The sequence below is a fragment of the Hyperolius riggenbachi genome, chromosome 2 (genome assembly GCF_040937935.1).
Source record: "Hyperolius riggenbachi isolate aHypRig1 chromosome 2, aHypRig1.pri, whole genome shotgun sequence".
NCBI classification, from domain to species: Eukaryota; Metazoa; Chordata; class Amphibia; order Anura; family Hyperoliidae; genus Hyperolius; species Hyperolius riggenbachi.
The window spans coordinates 15,073,003-15,093,784 of record NC_090647.1 but is presented as its reverse complement, the minus strand read 5'-3'; the positions used below and the strand labels follow the sequence as shown (position 1 = coordinate 15,093,784).

Sequence of the window (20,782 nt, the reverse complement as noted above, 5' to 3'; positions counted from 1 at the left end):
CCTCACGATGGGGGAATAGAGGCAGTACAATACTTTATGGAAGAGGATGATACGTTGAACGCACATCAAATTGAGTTTTTGCTTGAATTACTAAGATTTGCATTAACCAAAAAATATTTTTGGTATAAAGGTGAATACTACCAGCAGAGGTATGGATGTGCGATGGGGGCGTCCTTCGCCCCATCTATGGCAAACCTGTACATGGCCAGATGGGAGGAGCTAGCTATAGCGAGGGGCGCCCCCAACATCTTTACATGGGGCCGTTATATTGACGACTTCTTAGTTTTATGGCGAGGAGATGAAGAGTCATTAAAAAAGTTCTTTGAGGAAGTAAATAATATATGGCCTAATATTAAACTGACCCTGGAATATGACAGACATAGTATCCATTTTTTGGACCTGAATATATCTGTGGATTGTGGAGGGCTGAAAACAAAGTGTTTTTTTAAAAAGACAGATAGAAATGGATTTATACCTGTAGAGAGCTGCCACCATCCACGGTGGATAAGGGGGGTCCCAAGGGGACAGATGGTTAGACTACGTAGAAACTGTACACATGTCAGTGATTATGATGAACAGGCAGAAATCTTGAAGACTCGCTTTATGAAAAAGGGGTATAGAGAAGAAGCACTGGCCAATACCATTATGGATGTAAGAGGCATGGATAGAAGGGGATTGGTGGCTGGAAAGCCACCAACCCCTCCCACAAATAATGAGTTATCTTTCATCAGTGACTACAGTTTACAGTTTAAAAAAGTGGAGAAGATTGTTAAGAGAAATTGGTCCATTTTGACTAGTGACCCTGTCCTTGCACGAGTTCTTCCAATAAACCTAAATTTATTTATCGGAGAGCAGAAAACCTTAGGGATAAACTGGTGCCCAGCTGTGTGGACCCACCAATGGGTCGAATATCCAATGCCTGGCAACAGCCTGGATTCTACCCATGTGGGAACTGTCAAGGCTGCAACCTACATAGTAGGAGGGAAACGGTGAGAGATGTGACTTCCTACTCTAACCATAAGCTATTTAAGATAAAAAATTTCGTCACATGCACATCCACACATGTGGTTTATCTACTTTGGTGTGGATGTGGAATGCAATACGTGGGTAGAACCACGAGAGATTTGAAAACTCGTATTGGAGAACACATTTATAAAATTAAAAAGGGACATGAAGACCACAGAGTCTCAGCCCATTTCAAGAATATCCATGACCGCAACCCCAATAGTTTAAAATTCTGTGTGCTGGAGAAACTGTCCCCAAGCTGGAGGCGATGCAACCGTTTAAGACAACTGTCAAAATTAGAGACATCCTGGATATATAAACTGGGAACACTGACACCATGTGGCATAAATATAGAGATAGACATTAACTGTTTCATCACGAATGACTAAAAAGGGGGGGTGGGGGAGGACCCGAGGGGAGTGGGAGAGTAAATAGGGGGTGGAGGTGATGCTGAAAGAAACACTGATACATGGTGTTCATGGAACTTATATTATAATATATGGGAGTGGGGAACTATGTGAAGTAATGGTTATTAATACTGCAAAACACTAAGATTGGAGGTCTTTATTTGTACCTTGAGGTTACTGGGGGGAAGGGGAGGGGGGAAATGTTGGCGATGGATGGGGTTGTGAATTCACTAACGTTTATTGCCTAATGAAACGCTGTGTCCTCCTAATAGAGGACTGGAATGGGACTGTTTTGTAAACTGTGTGAGAGGGTGGCAGGGTATTGGTGAAAATTGAGTAGGTTATAGGGCATCGCTGAATGCTAATTTGGAAACACTTATATAGGATACTGTAAAGCAATATGCTTGATAAGATCAGGCGCCGCTGTGTAGAACCTTTTAGGGAGGGCTTGTTGTCATGTTTATGTAAATCTTATTGTTATTAATATTTTTTAGTTGTAAAGTTTAGGATTGGTATGCAGGGGTTGCCTGCCGGAGTCACCGCCTCACTGCTGGCTGGCCGCATAGATGTACACCTGTGATAGGGGCCTGCAGAGGTGGGAGGAGTTCTGGGCGGGCACTCGCATATGTAAGGACAGAGCGTGCGAGCGTGTCCATTGCCCCTGATGAGTCACGCCCCTTAGTGACGAAACGCGTAGGGCGGAGCCTTGGACACGCACGCTTCCTGGTACAACACATAGACGGAGGTCTCCGGCGCTGCGGCGAGGAATCTGGCTGACATCCATCAGGATATGTGAGATATGCTCGTTATGCTTTTAATCTGGTACGCATCTTTTATGTGGGGCTTTTAGCCATATTAAAAAAGGTTTTATGCTATGAGAGGCGGCTCTCTATGTTTTTTCTAGTTCTACCGGCGAAACTACATTAATGGTATTCCTTGATATGCCCGAATCAGGAATTTATCTGGTGAGCAGGGGAATGAAGGGGGGAGTGTGACCCCTGTCCTGCATGAGGTGGAGGTTCAGTCCATTCGCACAAAGTGTGGTGTCAAAACTGGGTGTACAAGTAGTGAAGGTTTACCCGCTATGTGCGTTTATGTTTCCTTGCTGTTTTAGGCTTGCACCATTATCCTCTGAGGATTAATCCACCAGTACGCGCTGCTGTGACCTAGCTAAAGTCAATTTGTTAAGAAGGTCAGTGTTGTCCTGGATGTAGCTGGCTGTATTCCTTACCATGGGTTTAAGGATGTTTTCTACCCAGCCAGATATCTTTTCTGTTAGTGTCCCCAAACCAGAGATGATAGGACGACCTGGATTTCCTTCTTTGTGTATTTTTGGTAAGATGTAGAAGGTGCCTATTTTAGGATTATCTGGTATTAATGCAAGTATGTTAGATGATTTTGAGGAAAGATCATTAAGCATATTCTTCAATTCCCTTGAGTATTGTAGCGTGGGGTTGGTTTCTAGTCTTTTGTAGTAGGTGTTGTTGGAGAGCTGTCTGTTTGCTTCTTGAACATAGGTGGATTTATCCAAAATCACTACAGCTCCTCCTTTGTCAGCTGGTTTAATTACTATGTTGTTATTGCTTTTAAGGTTCAGTATTGCTTTCCTTTCTTGAGTGTTGAGGTTGTAGAGTGTCTGTATTTGTTTGTCCAGTATCTCCAATTTGATTATTTTCCTGAAGTTGTCAATATATTCTTCTAATTTCTTGTTCCGCCCTGATTTTGGTGTCCAGGTACTGCTCTTTTTGGTTTTGCTATTTGTAGGTTCGGTGTTTTCAAATGATGAATATTTAGGTTTGTTATGAAAAAATTCCTTTAGTCTTATCCTCCGATAAGAGAAAACATCCTTAAACCCATGATAAGGAATACAGCCAGCTACATCCAGGACACCACTGACCTTCTTAACAAATTGACTGCCATGGGTCCAATCCCAGAGGGTGCTATCCTGGCTACAATGGATGTTGAATCCCTTTATACCAACATTCCACACGAGGACGGTATTGCAGCTTGCCAACATTTCCTTCAGTTGAATGATCTACCAACAGAGCCCACACTACAACTTATCAGGTATATACTAACTCATAACTATTTTTCATTTGGGAATGATGTATATCTACAGACAATGGGCAGTGCTATGGGAAGTAGAATGTCACCCCAGTATGCAAATTTATTTATGGCCAGATTGGAGGAAAACTTCCTTTCAACGTGTGATATTAAACCATGGGCTTACTTCAGATTTATAGACGATATCCTATTAATTTGGACAGCATCACAGGAAGAATTAATCAAATTCCACAAAAACTTCTCAGAATACCACAAGAACATCAAGTTAACGCTCAACTTTTCATCCTCCCATGTCAGTTTCCTGGATACTACAATTTATATACAAGATAGATTTTTAGAAACATCCATCTACCGTAAACCAACTGACCGGCATATTTACCTCAAGTGGAATAGTTTCCACCCGGAACACACCAAAAAATCTATTGTTTACAGCCAGGCTCTGAGGTATAACCGAATATGTTCTGTTTCAGAGGACAGAGACAGACAACTTATGTCACTACGTAATATATTCATAGATCAGGGATATCATCCACGAATCGTTGATGATCAAATACACAGAGCAACTTTAAAATCTAGAGAGGAACTATTGAAATAAACCCCAAAGACTGAAAACAACAGAGTCCCTATAGTGGTCACCTACAACCCAAGATTAAAGACACTGAGGAAGATATCGAAAGCCCTGCAACCGATACTTCATAAAGACAAACGCCTGAAAGAAGTTTTTCCTGATTTACCAATGCTTGCTTTCAGACAACCTCCCAATTTGAGACAAATGATTATCAGAAGTGCATTATCTACACCAGAAACTCCAGGCACATTACCCTGCAATAACACAAGGTGTGAGACCTGCCCTTATATCTTGTGCACAAGCCAAATACAAATACCAAACTCACAGAAATATCATCAAATACAAGACCAATTTTCCTGTGTGTCATCCAATACATGATACGCTGCATGAAATGCCCCTCAAGAGGAATCTATATAGGAGAAACAGGACAAAAACTGCACACAAGAATGAACCATCACCGCTTTAAAATTAATGAGGGTAAAATGGACACACCAGTGGGCCAACACTTCTGCGAACCAGGACACAGCATGCAATATCTAAAAGTATTTATTCTTAAGGGTAACTTCAAAAATGAACAAGCAAGAAAGATTTCTGAGTACAAATTTATGAAAATGTTCAAGACATTAACAGAAGGTTTAAATTGTGGAATGGGATTCATGACTCCTTATGTAACATGATTGACTTGGCTTCACTATCTTCAGAAACCTGCTAGATTTCATGTTTGCTTGCATAAGCTCACTGGCTCCAGCCTGCTGATCACCTGACATCTAACTGCTAAACAGCAACCAGTACAACTGCCATCTTCATGCAGCTTCCCTGCATCAGTGTTTTACTACAGCTAACATCTAGAAATATGCCTGAGGAAGGGGACTAGATCCCAGAAAGCTTGCATTATTTAACTTTATCAGTTAGCCATTAAAAGGTATTACTTTTACAAGACTTTGTTTTTTTTCTACCTACATATATTGTTTGGCTAACACGGTACAGAAACATTTTTACTACTACCTATCTGGACTAGAAATGTACACCTTTTATTTATGAACATACCCACAGAGACACATTCAAAACTGACAGGACTGGACCGGACCAACTGTCAAAAACTGACAGGAAAGGATTGGACACCTTTTTACGTGTGAACCCAGCCTACTTTTAGCCATAGCCCCTGAACAAGCATGCAGCAGATCCTGTCCTCTGACTGAAGAGGGACTGGATTAGCTGCATGCTGGTTTAAGGTGTGTGATTCAGACAAAGAGATCAGCAAGACAGCCAGGCAACTGGTTTTGTTTACCAGGAAATAAATATGGCAGCCTCCATACCCCTCTCACTTTAGGTGCCCTTTAAAGGATACCCGAAGTGGCATGGGACATGATGAGATAGACATGGGTATGTACAGTGCCTAGCACACAAATAACTAGGCTGTGTTCCTTTTTTTCTTTCTCTGTCTGAAAGAGTTAAATATCCGGTATGTAAGTGGCTGACTCAGTCCTGAATCAGACAGGAAGTCACTACAGTGTGACCCTCACTGATAAGAAATTCCCCTTTTTTTACCTCTTTCTTGCTCTCGGAAGCCTTTTTCTGCTAGGAAAGTGTTTTATAGTTGGAATTTCTTATCAGTGAGGGTCACACACACACGTGTTCAATTCTTCCCCAGTCATGACAAAATCTGAAGAAAATAGGTTGTCATTAACCACTTCCCAACCATAGTTTTTTTTTGCGTATGTATGTACGCATCGGCGCCGGTGAGTTGGGTGCCAGGAGAGGTGAATGACGGCTCTCACTGCTAAACTCTCTGGCGATGCTAAATACTATTCCCCCTCCGGGTTGTCGTCTCGGAGGGAGATATAATTTCGGGTCTGGCAGACGCTTTTTTTTCAATCGAGAAATGTGATAGAATTTCCCAGTTTTCTTGATTTTTTTGAGACTGGACGTGTTGGAAAATGCATGCCACTTTTACCAATAATTGTATGGTGTGTGCAAATTACATTTATTGTTTATATAAACAACAAAAATGATGGAATTATGAAACAGCGTGGACAGATAGATAGATAGATAGATAGATAGATAGATAGACAGACAGACAGACAGACAGACAGACAGACAGACAGACAGACAGACAGACAGACAGACAGATAGATAGATAGATAGATAGATAGATAGATAGATAAAGTTATTAAAAAAAGATGTAAATAGTATGGTGTGTTATAGGAAAATCATAGCTATGGAAAAGTGATTGTTAGGTACAATTATAATAAAATGTAACTGTGTTGTACTTGGTTTATTTATTTTAGTTAATAATAAACAGAAATTTGCAGAAAAAAAAGGTGCAGAAAAATATTGTGTTGAATGATGTGTTGAAGGACCACTCCAGCAAAAAGTACACAGTTAAAATCTGATAGAACCAACAGGTTTTGGACTCGTCCATGTCCTCATGGGGGATTCTCAAGGTTTTCTTTGTTTTCAACAGCATTTCCTGAACAGCAGTTTAACTGCCAAAATAGTAAGCTACCAGCCAACCCTCCTACTCACTTGCACACTATTTTGTCAGGTAGACTTACCAACTTCCATTCAGTAAATGCTTTTGGAAATGAAGAAAACCCTGAGAATCCCCCATGAGCAGATGGACTAGCCCAAAACCTGTTGGTTATTTCATATTTTAACTGCTCACTTTTTTCTCTGGAGTGGTCTTCATTCCTGTGCTTATGGGGCAATGGCCTGCCTCTTATCCCCTCAGTAGGAGGAGGCAGTAAGTATGATGACACCTAGGCTGATGGTTATTCATCTAAGGCTGGCTCGAGCACTTGACGGAACATCTATTTTGCATAAAAAGTCCATTAACTGGCGTTCTATTGTTTGCGCCAGGGTGGATGCGCAGCACTATTTTTTGAATATTTTTTTTTAAAAATCATGTAGCTAGCCTAGCACTAGCTACATGATGCCCCCCTCCCTTCCGCATCCCTCCCACCCCTCCGATCGCCGCCGGCGCTATTACCCATAAGGAAATCCCGTTCTGAACGCATGATGTCATTGACATCGTGACGTCAGACGGAGTTCCGATCCACCCCTCAGCGCTGCCTGGCACTAATTGGCCAGGCTGCGCAGGGGTCTCGGGGGGGGGGCGTGTTACGCGGTGGGTAGCGGCGTATCGGCGGCAAGTGGCGCCGATCGTCCACAAAAAAAAAATTATGAAAATCGGCCCAGCGGGGCCTGAGCGGGCGCCCTTCGGCGGTCATGGATGAGCTGAGCTCGTCCATACCGCCAAGGAGGTTAAGTCAATTATTTTCTCATTCACTCCTGCATAATGTAGTGTTTAAACTCATTTCTCTCTCTGGATCAGTATGTGGTTCTACGTCTGTTCTCCTTTGTGACACACTACCCAGTACCCACATATGTCTTATTACACAAACTTGAGTTCAAATTCAAAACGTGTGAAAGTGGAAACATTGTTTAATTAAAGTTCCATGAGTTCTTGAGACTTGTATCACCAGTTATACTTTTGTTTCTACTTGGTTTATTATATACTAAAGGCAAAAGGAATGGAAAAGAGTGATGACTTAGGAAGTCATATAAGCCAAGAAATGTCCAATTTCTCTGCTTTCCACCCTGAGTTTTTCCTCCTGATGGGAGTTCCTGGTCTGGAGGACTCACATCTCCTGATCTCCATCCCCTTCTCCATCATGTACTTTCTGTCTCTCCTGGGGAACACCATCATGGTCCTCGTCATCTCCACCCATGAGAGTCTCCACCAGCCCATGTACATCTTCCTCATGATGTTGGCTCTTACTGACGTCTTCCTGACCTCCTCCACCATCCCGAAGACCCTCAGCATATTCTGGTTCGGTTCTCATAAAATCTATTATAACGGATGTCTTGCTCAAGTCTTCTTTATTCACTTTAACTTTGGAACAGAGTCGGCCATTTTGCTCTCTATGGCTTATGACTGCTACTTTGCAATATGTAAACCATTGACCTACTCCTCAAGCCTCACTGGCACCTTCATATGGAAAATAGCCATGGTTGCCCTTTTTAGAAGCTTCTGTATAATAACACCATTTGTTTTTCTTCTGAAAAGATTACCATTCCAACAAAGCAACTTGATAGAACACACCTACTGTGAACATATGTCAGTGGCCAAATTGGCAACAGCTGACATAAGTGTGAATGTAGTGTATGGACTGATCATAGCTGCCTGTTCAGCTGGCCTGGACATGATTCTCATTGTGGTGTCCTACACTATTATTGTTTCAGCTGTTCTCAGACTCCCGTCATCAGAAGCCCGTTTCAAGGCCTTCAATACCTGCGTGTCTCATATATGTGTCATCATCCTCTTCTACATACCGGCATTTTTTAGCTTTATTGCTCACAGAGTTGGCCATGAACACATTTCTCTGGAGTTCCACATTATCTTTGCCAACCTTTATGTCCTGGTCCCACCAATGATGAACCCAATCATCTACGGGATCAAAACAAGAGAGATTCAGCAGCGGTTCTTTGCCATTGTTTGTAAAGTGATATGTGATGATTTCGTTGCCAGAGTATCACTGACCAAGAGGTGAGGATTATCTGGCTCCACAATAAAGGTAGAAGGGACTTTCTGGTGTTGAATTATCCAACTACTTTCAGTGCATGCTAGTTGTGTTATGATCAGGGCCGGCGCTACCATAGAGGCAAAGGGGGCAACTGTCCTGAGGCCCCGACCTCTGCTGAGGCCCCCGCAGCACCGACCCTGCTACATTCTGCCTGCTCCCTGGGGCCCTGCAAGTATAATAACCATAATTACCTATTAGTCCCGGCGGGTGAGCGGACGGGGAGCGGCTGCACTCTGAGACACGCAGCCTCCCTCCCACTCTATGACCCGGCACGTCATGTGTGTGGGAGGGAGACAGCGTGTCTCAAAGTGCAGCCGCTGCCCGTCCGCTCACCCGCCGGGACTAATAGCTAATTATGGCTATTCTACTTGCAGAGCCTCGGGGAGCAGAGGGCTAATGGTGGGGGGGAGGGGGGGGGAGGTGAGAGAAGCTTTGCTCTGGGGGGGGGGGGCCCAACTCTAGTTTGCCCCAGGGCCATTGGGCCCCCTAAACCGACCCTGGTTATGATGAACAAATTAATGGTGATGAGAAAAATACCAAGCTAGCTTCTCCTAGGAAAATAGAGTTGGACCTGGCACATCATTTTATGAATCACACTCTAAAAAAAACAAAACACTTGAACAGAAAACCTGGTTGTATGATAAAGCTTGAACCTTAACACCTTTTAGCCTGTGTCCTGACAGATTTAAGCTATGTACCCATGTTGCGATTTTGTGAAAGATTTTTCCCACGGCCAACGATTTTGTACAAGACGAGTGATTGTTTCTGTAATCTTGCAATATGGGTAGGCGAACAAACGCGTGCGATTAGGCGAACGATGCTTCGCATCAACTGTCACGGCAGATTGGTTCTGTAAGATCCTCGACAACTCCCACACAAAGAGCTGTGTTGTTTGAACTCTTTTTTGCGCCCGTCGTGTGCCGTTGTGAAACGTCGCGTGTTCCCACAGGCAGAAAGATGGATCGAGGAACACTAATTTGTTAGGCCGCGTCGCTGAGCATTCCCCAAATCAACCATCGATTCAGTGCGCTTTACACAGACAGACTGGCTAACAGTTTAACACCTCTGAATCCTTTGAGTTTGACAGGAAAGAAGCAATACACAAATGTTGGCCTGACAGCTAAATTGATTGTTTTTTGTGTTACCTGTATTTTCAAATGCTTTTCATTCCAACACTATGGAACTCCCTACCTCCACCCATTAGGGCAGCCCCCTCCTTCAACATCTTCAAAAAGGCCCTCAAAACTCACCTTTTCACTCTGGCCTACTACCCCTCACAAGTGATCTAAACCCACAGCTGATCTCTGGTCCCCTATCTCTCGTGTCCCTACCTCTCCCTCTAGATTGTAAGCCTTTGTACAGGGTCCTCTTCCTTTTGTGTCCTACCTGATCATGCACCTCCATTACTGTGAACCCATGCTAGGCATCTGAGTGAACTTAACTTGCCTAATCTCCATGCTCCATCCAGTGACTGACTAAGCATTACCTTGTACTCATACTGTGCTGTGTGATCTCCATGCTCCATACAGTGACTAAGCATTACCTTGTACTCATACTGTGCTGTGTGATCTCCATGCTCCCATCCAGTGACTAAGCATCACCTTGTACTCATACTGTGCTGTGTGATCTCCATGCTCCATCCAGTGACTAAGCATTACCTTGTACTCATACTGTGCTGTGTGATCTCCATGCCCCATCCAGTCACTGACTAAGCATTACCTTGTACTCATACTGTGCTGCGTGATCTCCATGCTCCATCCAGTGACTGACTAAGCATTACCTTGTACTCATACTGTGCTGTGTGATCTCCATGCTCCCCTCCAGTGACTAAGCATTACCTTGTACTCATACTGTGCTGTGTGATCTCCATGCTCCATCCAGTGACTAAGCATTACCTTGTACTCATACTGTGCTGTGTGATCTCCATGCCCCATCCAGTCACTGACTAAGCATTACCTTGTACTCATACTGTGCTGTGTGATCTCCATGCTGCATCCAGTGACTAAGCATTACCTTGTACTCATACTGTGCTGTGTGATCTCCATGCCCCATCCAGTCACTGACTAAGCATTGCCTTGTACTCATACTGTGCTGTGTGATCTCCATGCTCCCCTCCAGTGACTAAGCATTACCTTATACTCATACTGTGCTGTGTGATCTCCATGCTCCCCTCCAGTGACTAAGCATTACATTGTACTCATACTGTGCTGTGTGATCTCCATGCTCCCATCCAGTGACTAAGCACTACCTTGTACTCATACTGTGCTGTGTGATCTCCATGCTCCCTCCAGTGACTAAGCATTACCTTGTACTCATACTGTGCTGCGTGATCTCCATGCTCCATCCAGTGACTAAGCATTACCTTGTACTCATACTGTGCTGTGTGATCTCCATGCTCCATCCAGTGACTAAGCATTACCTTGTACTCATACTGTGCTGTGTGATCTCCATGCCCCATCCAGTCACTGACTAAGCATTACCTTGTACTCATACTGTGCTGTGTGATCTCCATGCTCCATCCAGTGACTAAGCATTAGCTTGTACTCATACTGTGCTGTGTGATCTCCATGCTCCATCCAGTGACTAAGCATTGCCTTGTACTCATACTGTGCTGTGTGATCTCCATGCTCCCCTCCAGTGACTAAGCATTACCTTGTACTCATACTGTGCTGTGTGATCTCCATGCTCCCCTCCAGTGACTAAGCATTACCTTGTACTCATACTGTGCTGTGTGATCTCCATGCTCCCATCCAGTGACTAAGCACTACCTTGTACTCATACTGTGCTGTGTGATCTCCATGCTTCATCCAGTGACTAAGCATTACCTTGTACTCATACTGTGCTGTGTGATCTCCATGCTCCATCCAGTGACTAAGCATTACCTTGTACTCATACTGTGCTGTGTGATCTCCATGCTCCCTCCAGTGACTAAGCATTACCTTGTACTCATACTGTGCTGTGTGATCTCCATGCTCCCCTCCAGTGACTAAGCATTACCTTGTACTCATACTGTGCTGTGTGATCTTCATGCTCCATCCAGTGACTAAGCATTACCTTGTACTCATACTGTGCTGTGTGATCTCCATGTTCCCCTCCAGTGACTAAGCATTACCTTGTACTCATACTGTGCTGTGTGATCTCCATGCTCCCTTCCAGTGACTAAGCATTACCTTGTACTCATACTGTGCTGTGTGATCTCCATGCTCCCATCCAGTGACTAAGCATTACCTTGTACTCATACTGTGCTGTGTGATCTCCATGCTCCCCTCCAGTGACTAAGCATTACATTGTACTCATACTGTGCTGTGTGATCTCCATGCTCCCATCCAGTGACTAAGCACTACCTTGTACTCATACTGTGCTGTGTGATCTCCATGCTCCCTCCAGTGACTAAGCATTACCTTGTACTCATACTGTGCTGCGTGATCTCCATGCTCCATCCAGTGACTAAGCATTACCTTGTACTCATACTGTGCTGTGTGATCTCCATGCTCCATCCAGTGACTAAGCATTACCTTGTACTCATACTGTGCTGTGTGATCTCCATGCCCCATCCAGTCACTGACTAAGCATTACCTTGTACTCATACTGTGCTGTGTGATCTCCATGCTCCATCCAGTGACTAAGCATTAGCTTGTACTCATACTGTGCTGTGTGATCTCCATGCTCCATCCAGTGACTAAGCATTAGCTTGTACTCATACTGTGCTGTGTGATCTCCATGCTCCATCCAGTGACTAAGCATTGCCTTGTACTCATACTGTGCTGTGTGATCTCCATGCTCCCCTCCAGTGACTAAGCATTACCTTGTACTCATATTGTGCTGTGTGATCTCCATGCTCCCCTCCAGTGACTAAGCATTACCTTGTACTCATACTATGCTGTGTGATCTCCATGCCCCCCTCCAGTGACTAAGCATTACCTTGTACTCATACTGTGCTGTGTGATCTCCATGCTCCCCTCCAGTGACTAAGCATTACCTTGTACTCATACTGTGCTGTGTGATCTCCATGCTCCATCCAGTGACTAAGCATTACCTTGTACTCATACTGTGCTGTGTGATCTCCATGCTTCATCCAGTGACTAAGCATTACCTTGTACTCATACTGTGCTGTGTGATCTCCATGCTCCCCTCCAGTGACTAAGCATTACCTTGTACTCATACTGTGCTGTGTGATCTCCATGCTCCCATCCAGTGACTAAGCAGTGCACTACCTTGTACTCATACTGTGCTGTGTGATCTCCATGCTCCCATCCAGTGACTAAGCATCACCTTGTACTCATACTGTGCTGTGTGATCTCCATGCTCCATCCAGTGACTAAGCATTACCTTGTACTCATACTGTGCTGTGTGATCTCCATGCCCCATCCAGTCACTGACTAAGCATTACCTTGTACTCATACTGTGCTGCGTGATCTCCATGCTCCATCCAGTGACTGACTAAGCATTACCTTGTACTCATACTGTGCTGTGTGATCTCCATGCTCCCCTCCAGTGACTAAGCATTACCTTGTACTCATACTGTGCTGTGTGATCTCCATGCTCCATCCAGTGACTAAGCATTACCTTGTACTCATACTGTGCTGTGTGATCTCCATGCCCCATCCAGTCACTGACTAAGCATTACCTTGTACTCATACTGTGCTGTGTGATCTCCATGCTCCATCCAGTGACTAAGCATTACCTTGTACTCATACTGTGCTGTGTGATCTCCATGCCCCATCCAGTCACTGACTAAGCATTGCCTTGTACTCATACTGTGCTGTGTGATCTCCATGCTCCCCTCCAGTGACTAAGCATTACATTGTACTCATACTGTGCTGTGTGATCTCCATGCTCCCATCCAGTGACTAAGCACTACCTTGTACTCATACTGTGCTGTGTGATCTCCATGCTCCCTCCAGTGACTAAGCATTACCTTGTACTCATACTGTGCTGCGTGATCTCCATGCTCCATCCAGTGACTAAGCATTACCTTGTACTCATACTGTGCTGTGTGATCTCCATGCTCCATCCAGTGACTAAGCATTACCTTGTACTCATACTGTGCTGTGTGATCTCCATGCTCCATCCAGTGACTAAGCATTAGCTTGTACTCATACTGTGCTGTGTGATCTCCATGCTCCATCCAGTGACTAAGCATTGCCTTGTACTCATACTGTGCTGTGTGATCTCCATGCTCCCCTCCAGTGACTAAGCATTACCTTGTACTCATACTGTGCTGTGTGATCTCCATGCTCCCCTCCAGTGACTAAGCATTACCTTGTACTCATACTGTGCTGTGTGATCTCCATGCTCCCATCCAGTGACTAAGCACTACCTTGTACTCATACTGTGCTGTGTGATCTCCATGCTTCATCCAGTGACTAAGCATTACCTTGTACTCATACTGTGCTGTGTGATCTCCATGCTCCATCCAGTGACTAAGCACTACCTTGTACTCATACTGTGCTGTGTGATCTCCATGCTTCATCCAGTGACTAAGCATTACCTTGTACTCATACTGTGCTGTGTGATCTCCATGCTCCCTCCAGTGACTAAGCATTACCTTGTACTCATACTGTGCTGTGTGATCTCCATGCTCCCCTCCAGTGACTAAGCATTACCTTGTACTCATACTGTGCTGTGTGATCTTCATGCTCCATCCAGTGACTAAGCATTACCTTGTACTCATACTGTGCTGTGTGATCTCCATGCTCCATCCAGTGACTAAGCATTACCTTGTACTCATACTGTGCTGTGTGATCTCCATGTTCCCCTCCAGTGACTAAGCATTACCTTGTACTCATACTGTGCTGTGTGATCTCCATGCTCCCTTCCAGTGACTAAGCATTACCTTGTACTCATACTGTGCTGTGTGATCTCCATGCTCCCATCCAGTGACTAAGCATTACCTTGTACTCATACTGTGCTGTGTGATCTCCATGCTCCCCTCCAGTGACTAAGCATTACATTGTACTCATACTGTGCTGTGTGATCTCCATGCTCCCATCCAGTGACTAAGCACTACCTTGTACTCATACTGTGCTGTGTGATCTCCATGCTCCCTCCAGTGACTAAGCATTACCTTGTACTCATACTGTGCTGCGTGATCTCCATGCTCCATCCAGTGACTAAGCATTACCTTGTACTCATACTGTGCTGTGTGATCTCCATGCCCCATCCAGTCACTGACTAAGCATTACCTTGTACTCATACTGTGCTGTGTGATCTCCATGCTCCATCCAGTGACTAAGCATTAGCTTGTACTCATACTGTGCTGTGTGATCTCCATGCTCCATCCAGTGACTAAGCATTACCTTGTACTCATACTGTGCTGTGTGATCTCCATGCTCCCCTCCAGTGACTAAGCATTACCTTGTACTCATACTGTGCTGTGTGATCTCCATGCTCCATCCAGTGACTAAGCATTACCTTGTACTCATACTGTGCTGTGTGATCTCCATGCTCCATCCAGTGACTAAGCATTACCTTGTACTCATACTGTGCTGTGTGATCTCCATGCTCCATCCAGTGACTAAGCATTACCTTGTACTCATACTGTGCTGTGTGATCTCCATGCTCCATCCAGTGACTAAGCATTACCTGGTACTCATACTGTGCTGTGTGATCTCCATGCTCCCCTCCAGTGACTAAGCATTACCTTGTACTCATACTGTGCTGTGTGATCTCCATGCTCCCCTCCAGTGACTAAGCATTACCTTGTACTCATACTGTGCTGTGTGATCTCCATGCTCCCATCCAGTGACTAAGCAGTGCACTACCTTGTACTCATACTGTGCTGTGTGATCTCCATGCTTCATCCAGTGACTAAGCATTACCTTGTACTCATATTGTGCTGTGTGATCTCCATGCTCCCCTCCAGTGACTAAGCATTACCTTGTACTCATACTGTGCTGTGTGATCTCCATGCTCCCATCCAGTGACTAAGCAGTGCACTACCTTGTACTCATACTGTGCTGTGTGATCTCCATGCTTCATCCAGTGACTAAGCATTACCTTGTACTCATACTGTGCTGTGTGATCTCCATGCTCCATCCAGTGACTAAGCATTACCTTGTACTCATACTGTGCTGTGTGATCTCCATGCTCCCTCCAGTGACTAAGCATTACCTTGTACTCATACTGTGCTGTGTGATCTCCATGCTCCCCTCCAGTGACTAAGCATTGCCTTGTACTCATACTGTGCTGTGTGATCTTCATGCTCCATCCAGTGACTAAGCATTACCTTGTACTCATACTGTGCTGTGTGATCTCCATGCTCCATCCAGTGACTAAGCATTGCCTTGTACTCATACTGTGCTGTGTGATCTCCATGCTGCATCCAGTGACTAAGCATTACCCTGTACTCATACTGTGCTGTGTGATCTCCATGTTCCCCTCCAGTGACTAAGCATTACCTTGTACTCATACTGTGCTGTGTGATCTCCATGCTCCCCTCCAGTGACTAAGCATTACCTTGTACTCATACTGTGCTGTGTGATCTCCATGCTCCCATCCAGTGACTAAGCACTACCTTGTACTCATACTGTGCTGTGTGATCTCCATGCTCCATCCAGTGACTAAGCATTACCTTGTACTCATACTGTGCTGTGTGATCTCCATGCTCCCCTCCAGTGACTAAGCATTACCTTGTACTCATACTGTGCAGTGTGATCTCCATGCCCCATCCAGTGACTAAGCATTACCTTGTACTCATACTGTGCTGTGTGATCTCCATGCTCCCATCCAGTGACTAAGCACTACCTTGTACTCATACTGTGCTGTGTGATCTCCATGCTCCCTCCAGTGACTAAGCATTACCTTGTACTCATACTGTGCTGTGTGATCTCCATGCCCCATCCAGTCACTGACTAAGCATTACCTTGTACTCATACTGTGCTGTGTGATCTCCATGCTCCATCCAGTGACTAAGCATTAGCTTGTACTCATACTGTGCTGTGTGATCTCCATGCTCCATCCAGTGACTAAGCATTGCCTTGTACTCATACTGTGCTGTGTGATCTCCATGCTCCCCTCCAGTGACTAAGCATTACCTTGTACTCATACTGTGCTGTGTGATCTCCATGCTCCCCTCCAGTGACTAAGCATTACCTTGTACTCATACTGTGCTGTGTGATCTCCATGCTCCCATCCAGTGACTAAGCATTACCTTGTACTCATACTGTGCTGTGTGATCTCCATGCTCCCATCCAGTGACTAAGCACTACCTTGTACTCATACTGTGCTGTGTGATCTCCATGCTTCATCCAGTGACTAAGCATTACCTTGTACTCATACTGTGCTGTGTGATCTCCATGCTTCATCCAGTGACTAAGCATTACCTTGTACTCATACTGTGCTGTGTGATCTCCATGCCCCATCCAGTGACTAAGCATTACCTTGTACTCATACTGTGCTGTGTGATCTCCATGCTCCCCTCCAGTGACTAAGCATTACCTTGTACTCATACTGTGCTGTGTGATCTCCATGCTTCATCCAGTGACTAAGCATTACCTTGTACTCATACTGTGCTGTGTGATCTCCATGCCCCATCCAGTGACTAAGCATTACCTGGTACTCATACTGTGCTGTGTGATCTCCATGCTCCATCCAGTGACTAAGCATTACCTTGTACTCATACTGTGCTGTGTGATCTCCATGCTCCCTCCAGTGACTAAGCATTACCTTGTACTCATACTGTGCTGTGTGATCTCCATGCTCCCCTCCAGTGACTAAGCATTACCTTGTACTCATACTGTGCTGTGTGATCTTCATGCTCCATCCAGTGACTAAGCATTACCTTGTACTCATACTGTGCTGTGTGATCCCCATGTTCCCCTCCAGTGACTAAGCATTACCTTGTACTCATACTGTGCTGTGTGATCTCCATGCTCCCCTCCAGTGACTAAGCATTACCTTGTACTCATACTGTGCTGTGTGATCTCCATGCTCCCATCCAGTGACTAAGCACTACCTTGTACTCATACTGTGCTGTGTGATCTCCATGCTCCATCCAGTGACTAAGCATTACCTTGTACTCATACTGTGCTGTGTGATCTCCATGCTCCCCTCCAGTGACTAAGCATTACCTTGTACTCATACTGTGCAGTGTGATCTCCATGCCCCATCCAGTGACTAAGCATTACCTTGTACTCATACTGTGCTGTGTGATCTCCATGCTCCCATCCAGTGACTAAGCACTACCTTGTACTCATACTGTGCTGTGTGATCTCCATGCTCCCTCCAGTGACTAAGCATTACCTTGTACTCATACTGTGCTGTGTGATCTCCATGCTCCCCTCCAGAGACTGACTAAGCATTACCTTGTACTCATACTGTGCTGTGTGATCTGGTTTTCTTGTATTCCTGTATTGTCATTGTCATAATGCTGTATATGACCCCTAAATATTGTCTGAAACCTAAACTAATGTCCAGCGCTGCGTAATATGTTGGCGCTTTATAAATACAAAAAATAAATACATTTCAAAGGAGGTAAAACTGTGTGACATGGGGGCGTATGCAATAAACTGCGATAAGCAAAATTTTGTGCATTAAAGAGAATCTGTATTGTTAAAATCGCACAAAAGTAAACATACCAGTGCGTTAGGGGACATCTCCTATTACCCTCTGACACAATTTCGCCGCTCCTCGCCGCATTAAAAGTGGTTAAAAACAGTTTTAAAAAGTTTGTTTATAAACAAACAAAATGGCCACCAAAACAGGAAGTAGGTTGATGTACAGTATGTCCACACATAGAAAATACATCCATACACAAGCAGGCTGTATACACCCTTCCTTTTGAATCTCAAGAGATCATTTGTGTGTTTCTTTCCCCCTGTTCTCATGCACTGAAGTTTCAGGCTGCTCTTTTCTTCCTGCAAACAGCTTTGCCCTTGTCTGTAATTCCCCAGTATGTGAAAGCCCAGCCAGCTCAGAGGACGATTTATCCAGCTTGTAAAAGATAAGAGAGAAGAGAGAAGCTGCTGTAATCTAAATAATACACAGGCCATGTGCATAGAGGGGCCTGGAAGGGGGAGTTCATAGCAGAACCACAACACTGAAGAACTTGGCAGCCTTCCAGACACAGGCCAACAAGTCTGACAGGGGAAAGATACACTGATTTATTACAGAGACAGTGATAGTATAAAGTGCTGCAGTAAGCCAGAACACATTAGAATAGCTTTTTTAACTTGCAGGATGATAAAAAACAGGATGCAATTTTTGTTACGGAGTCTCTTTAAGTTTAAGGCTCATAATTATGCTTAACTCAGCTTATTGCGTACTCCCCCCCCCCCCCCCCCCCCCCCCATGGTGTCAGATTGCTGAGAAAGCCTACAGAATAATATCTAAGTCTGTATGTTACATTCAGTTTTGTGCTCATCCAGTTCTGTATAATGCCTGAAACTTGACTTTTACAAAGCTTGCAATAAACAATGTACAGTTAGTCAAATAACTTCAACCAACGTTTGTTGGTTTGATGTCAGCAAAGCTCCTGGTTGATTTAGAAGGTCAATGAGATTTGAAAAATTCTGCCTTGTTTTTTAAATGTATGCAAATTGCACATAGCATGGATTTGAGCCAGTCAGTTGCACTTCCTGCTGGTTTTGATTATTGGCCCAGATGCGTTAAAGAGAACCAGAGAAGAAGCACCCTCATGTATTTTACTACATTTATCAGTGGGAACCTGACAGTAAACACCTAACCTGCTCTCTGTTTCATTCTTCTCTGCTCAATCTGACTGTTATCAGCTGTGATACGAATCCCCAACTGAGCATTCAGTCTAGGTTTGACCTGGAATCATTATAGCTTATAGCTGAGTCAGCCTTCTGTGGAGTCTTTTTCAAGCCCAAGCCTGCCCCCTCCTGGCTCTGCTTTCCTGCTTTGCATACTCAGAGCTGATGACATGGGAGGGGCTTCTCTGCTGAGAAAGAAGCTCTGAAACAACAGACAAGTGTGGCTGTGTGATCTGTGTGCACTGTGAAGTCATCATTATTATCTGTGCAGTTTCATTCCTACGAGAGACACTTCTTACAGGCAGCCACACAGCATACCAGAATAATGAAGTTGAAAGCACACAGATGAAAGGCTGCAGCAGCCCTGCTTGTCTATAGTCTCATATAGCCTAGACAGCACACCCAGAACAGCTCATAATTGGATTTTTCCTGGAGCAATAATGGATAAAAACACTAAAAAAGGCACACCAGAGTGGCGAAATTATCAGGTAGAGCATTTATTCTTTACAAGCTATCGAGTGATATGTTTATTTTGTGTGAAGCGTTCATCTCTGGCTCCCTTTAAACTTACAGCCAAGTCAGCCAATTTTTCATTTCATTGCTCATCTCTGCTTGCATTGTAGGTGTATTGCTAACATTCTACTTTCAAGGAATGGCTAACCAGTATGGGTCAAATCAAATGAAAACAGCGCCGGAGGTTTCGGCACAGCCGGCGCCGCCATAGTTTGTAATAGGAATTATGGCCATAGCGGCGACAGTAATTGATATATCTGTGCAGCATAGGGGCCCCCTAGTGATCAGATCTAATCACTACAAGACGCCAGGCTGGGGATAATGCTCCACTGCATACCCAAGTAGTAATTAAATCAGGTATATGTGGAATTATTTTAACCGGAAAGAGACAGAGAATATATTTTAAAGGTGTTTTATAATATATGGTGCTTGTGAAATTTGTATCTTCTACATTTACGCCTATAATTTTTGGAATAAAATATTACCCAGAGAAAGCCTAAAGTGTCCTGAATAAAACAAAAAAGTAAATACATTTCACTTAGGTTCCTGTTAGTACAATTTTTCCTTCAGATTTGATCTTTTGATTTGAATGATCAATATTAATCGGAAGCCAATTATCAGTTGTTCCCAATAACTGAACGATTTAAGAAGGTTTTTACATTCCGATTCAATCATAAAATCCAATCCTTTTCCAATCGACTAAAGAATCGCTTTATATTGATTTGAGGCACATAGTTTTCTATACAATTTGAATATAAAAATTGTGTCAAAAGTTCGAATCTGAAGGAAAAATTGTACCATAAATGGGCATCTTTAGATAGCATAAGCTATCAAAAAGTTGTTGCTGTATCAATAGCGACACACAGATTAAATGTCAACATCTTCAGGAACGTACGGGGTAAAATCCTTGGAGTGGGAAAAGGT

The 20,782-nt window shown here is 44.1% G+C and overlaps 1 protein-coding gene across 1 annotated transcript; it reads left to right on the top strand.

The window, feature by feature from the left end:
• The first annotated feature begins 4,830 nt into the window (after positions 1-4,830).
• LOC137544621 (olfactory receptor 52Z1P-like) lies at positions 4,831-8,597 on the top strand. The gene is made up of 2 exons (XM_068265716.1): positions 4,831-4,966; positions 7,569-8,597. The coding sequence occupies exon 2, from the start codon at positions 7,578-7,580 to the stop codon at positions 8,595-8,597; it is 1,020 nt and encodes a 339-aa protein (XP_068121817.1). The 5' UTR covers positions 4,831-4,966; positions 7,569-7,577.
• Positions 8,598-20,782: the final 12,185 nt, after the last annotated feature.

What these genes read in the sequence shown, in the direction of transcription:
- LOC137544621 (XM_068265716.1), top strand. Translation starts at nt 7,578, where the DNA reads ATGGAAAAGAGTGATGACTTAGGAAGTCATATAAGCCAAGAAATGTCC.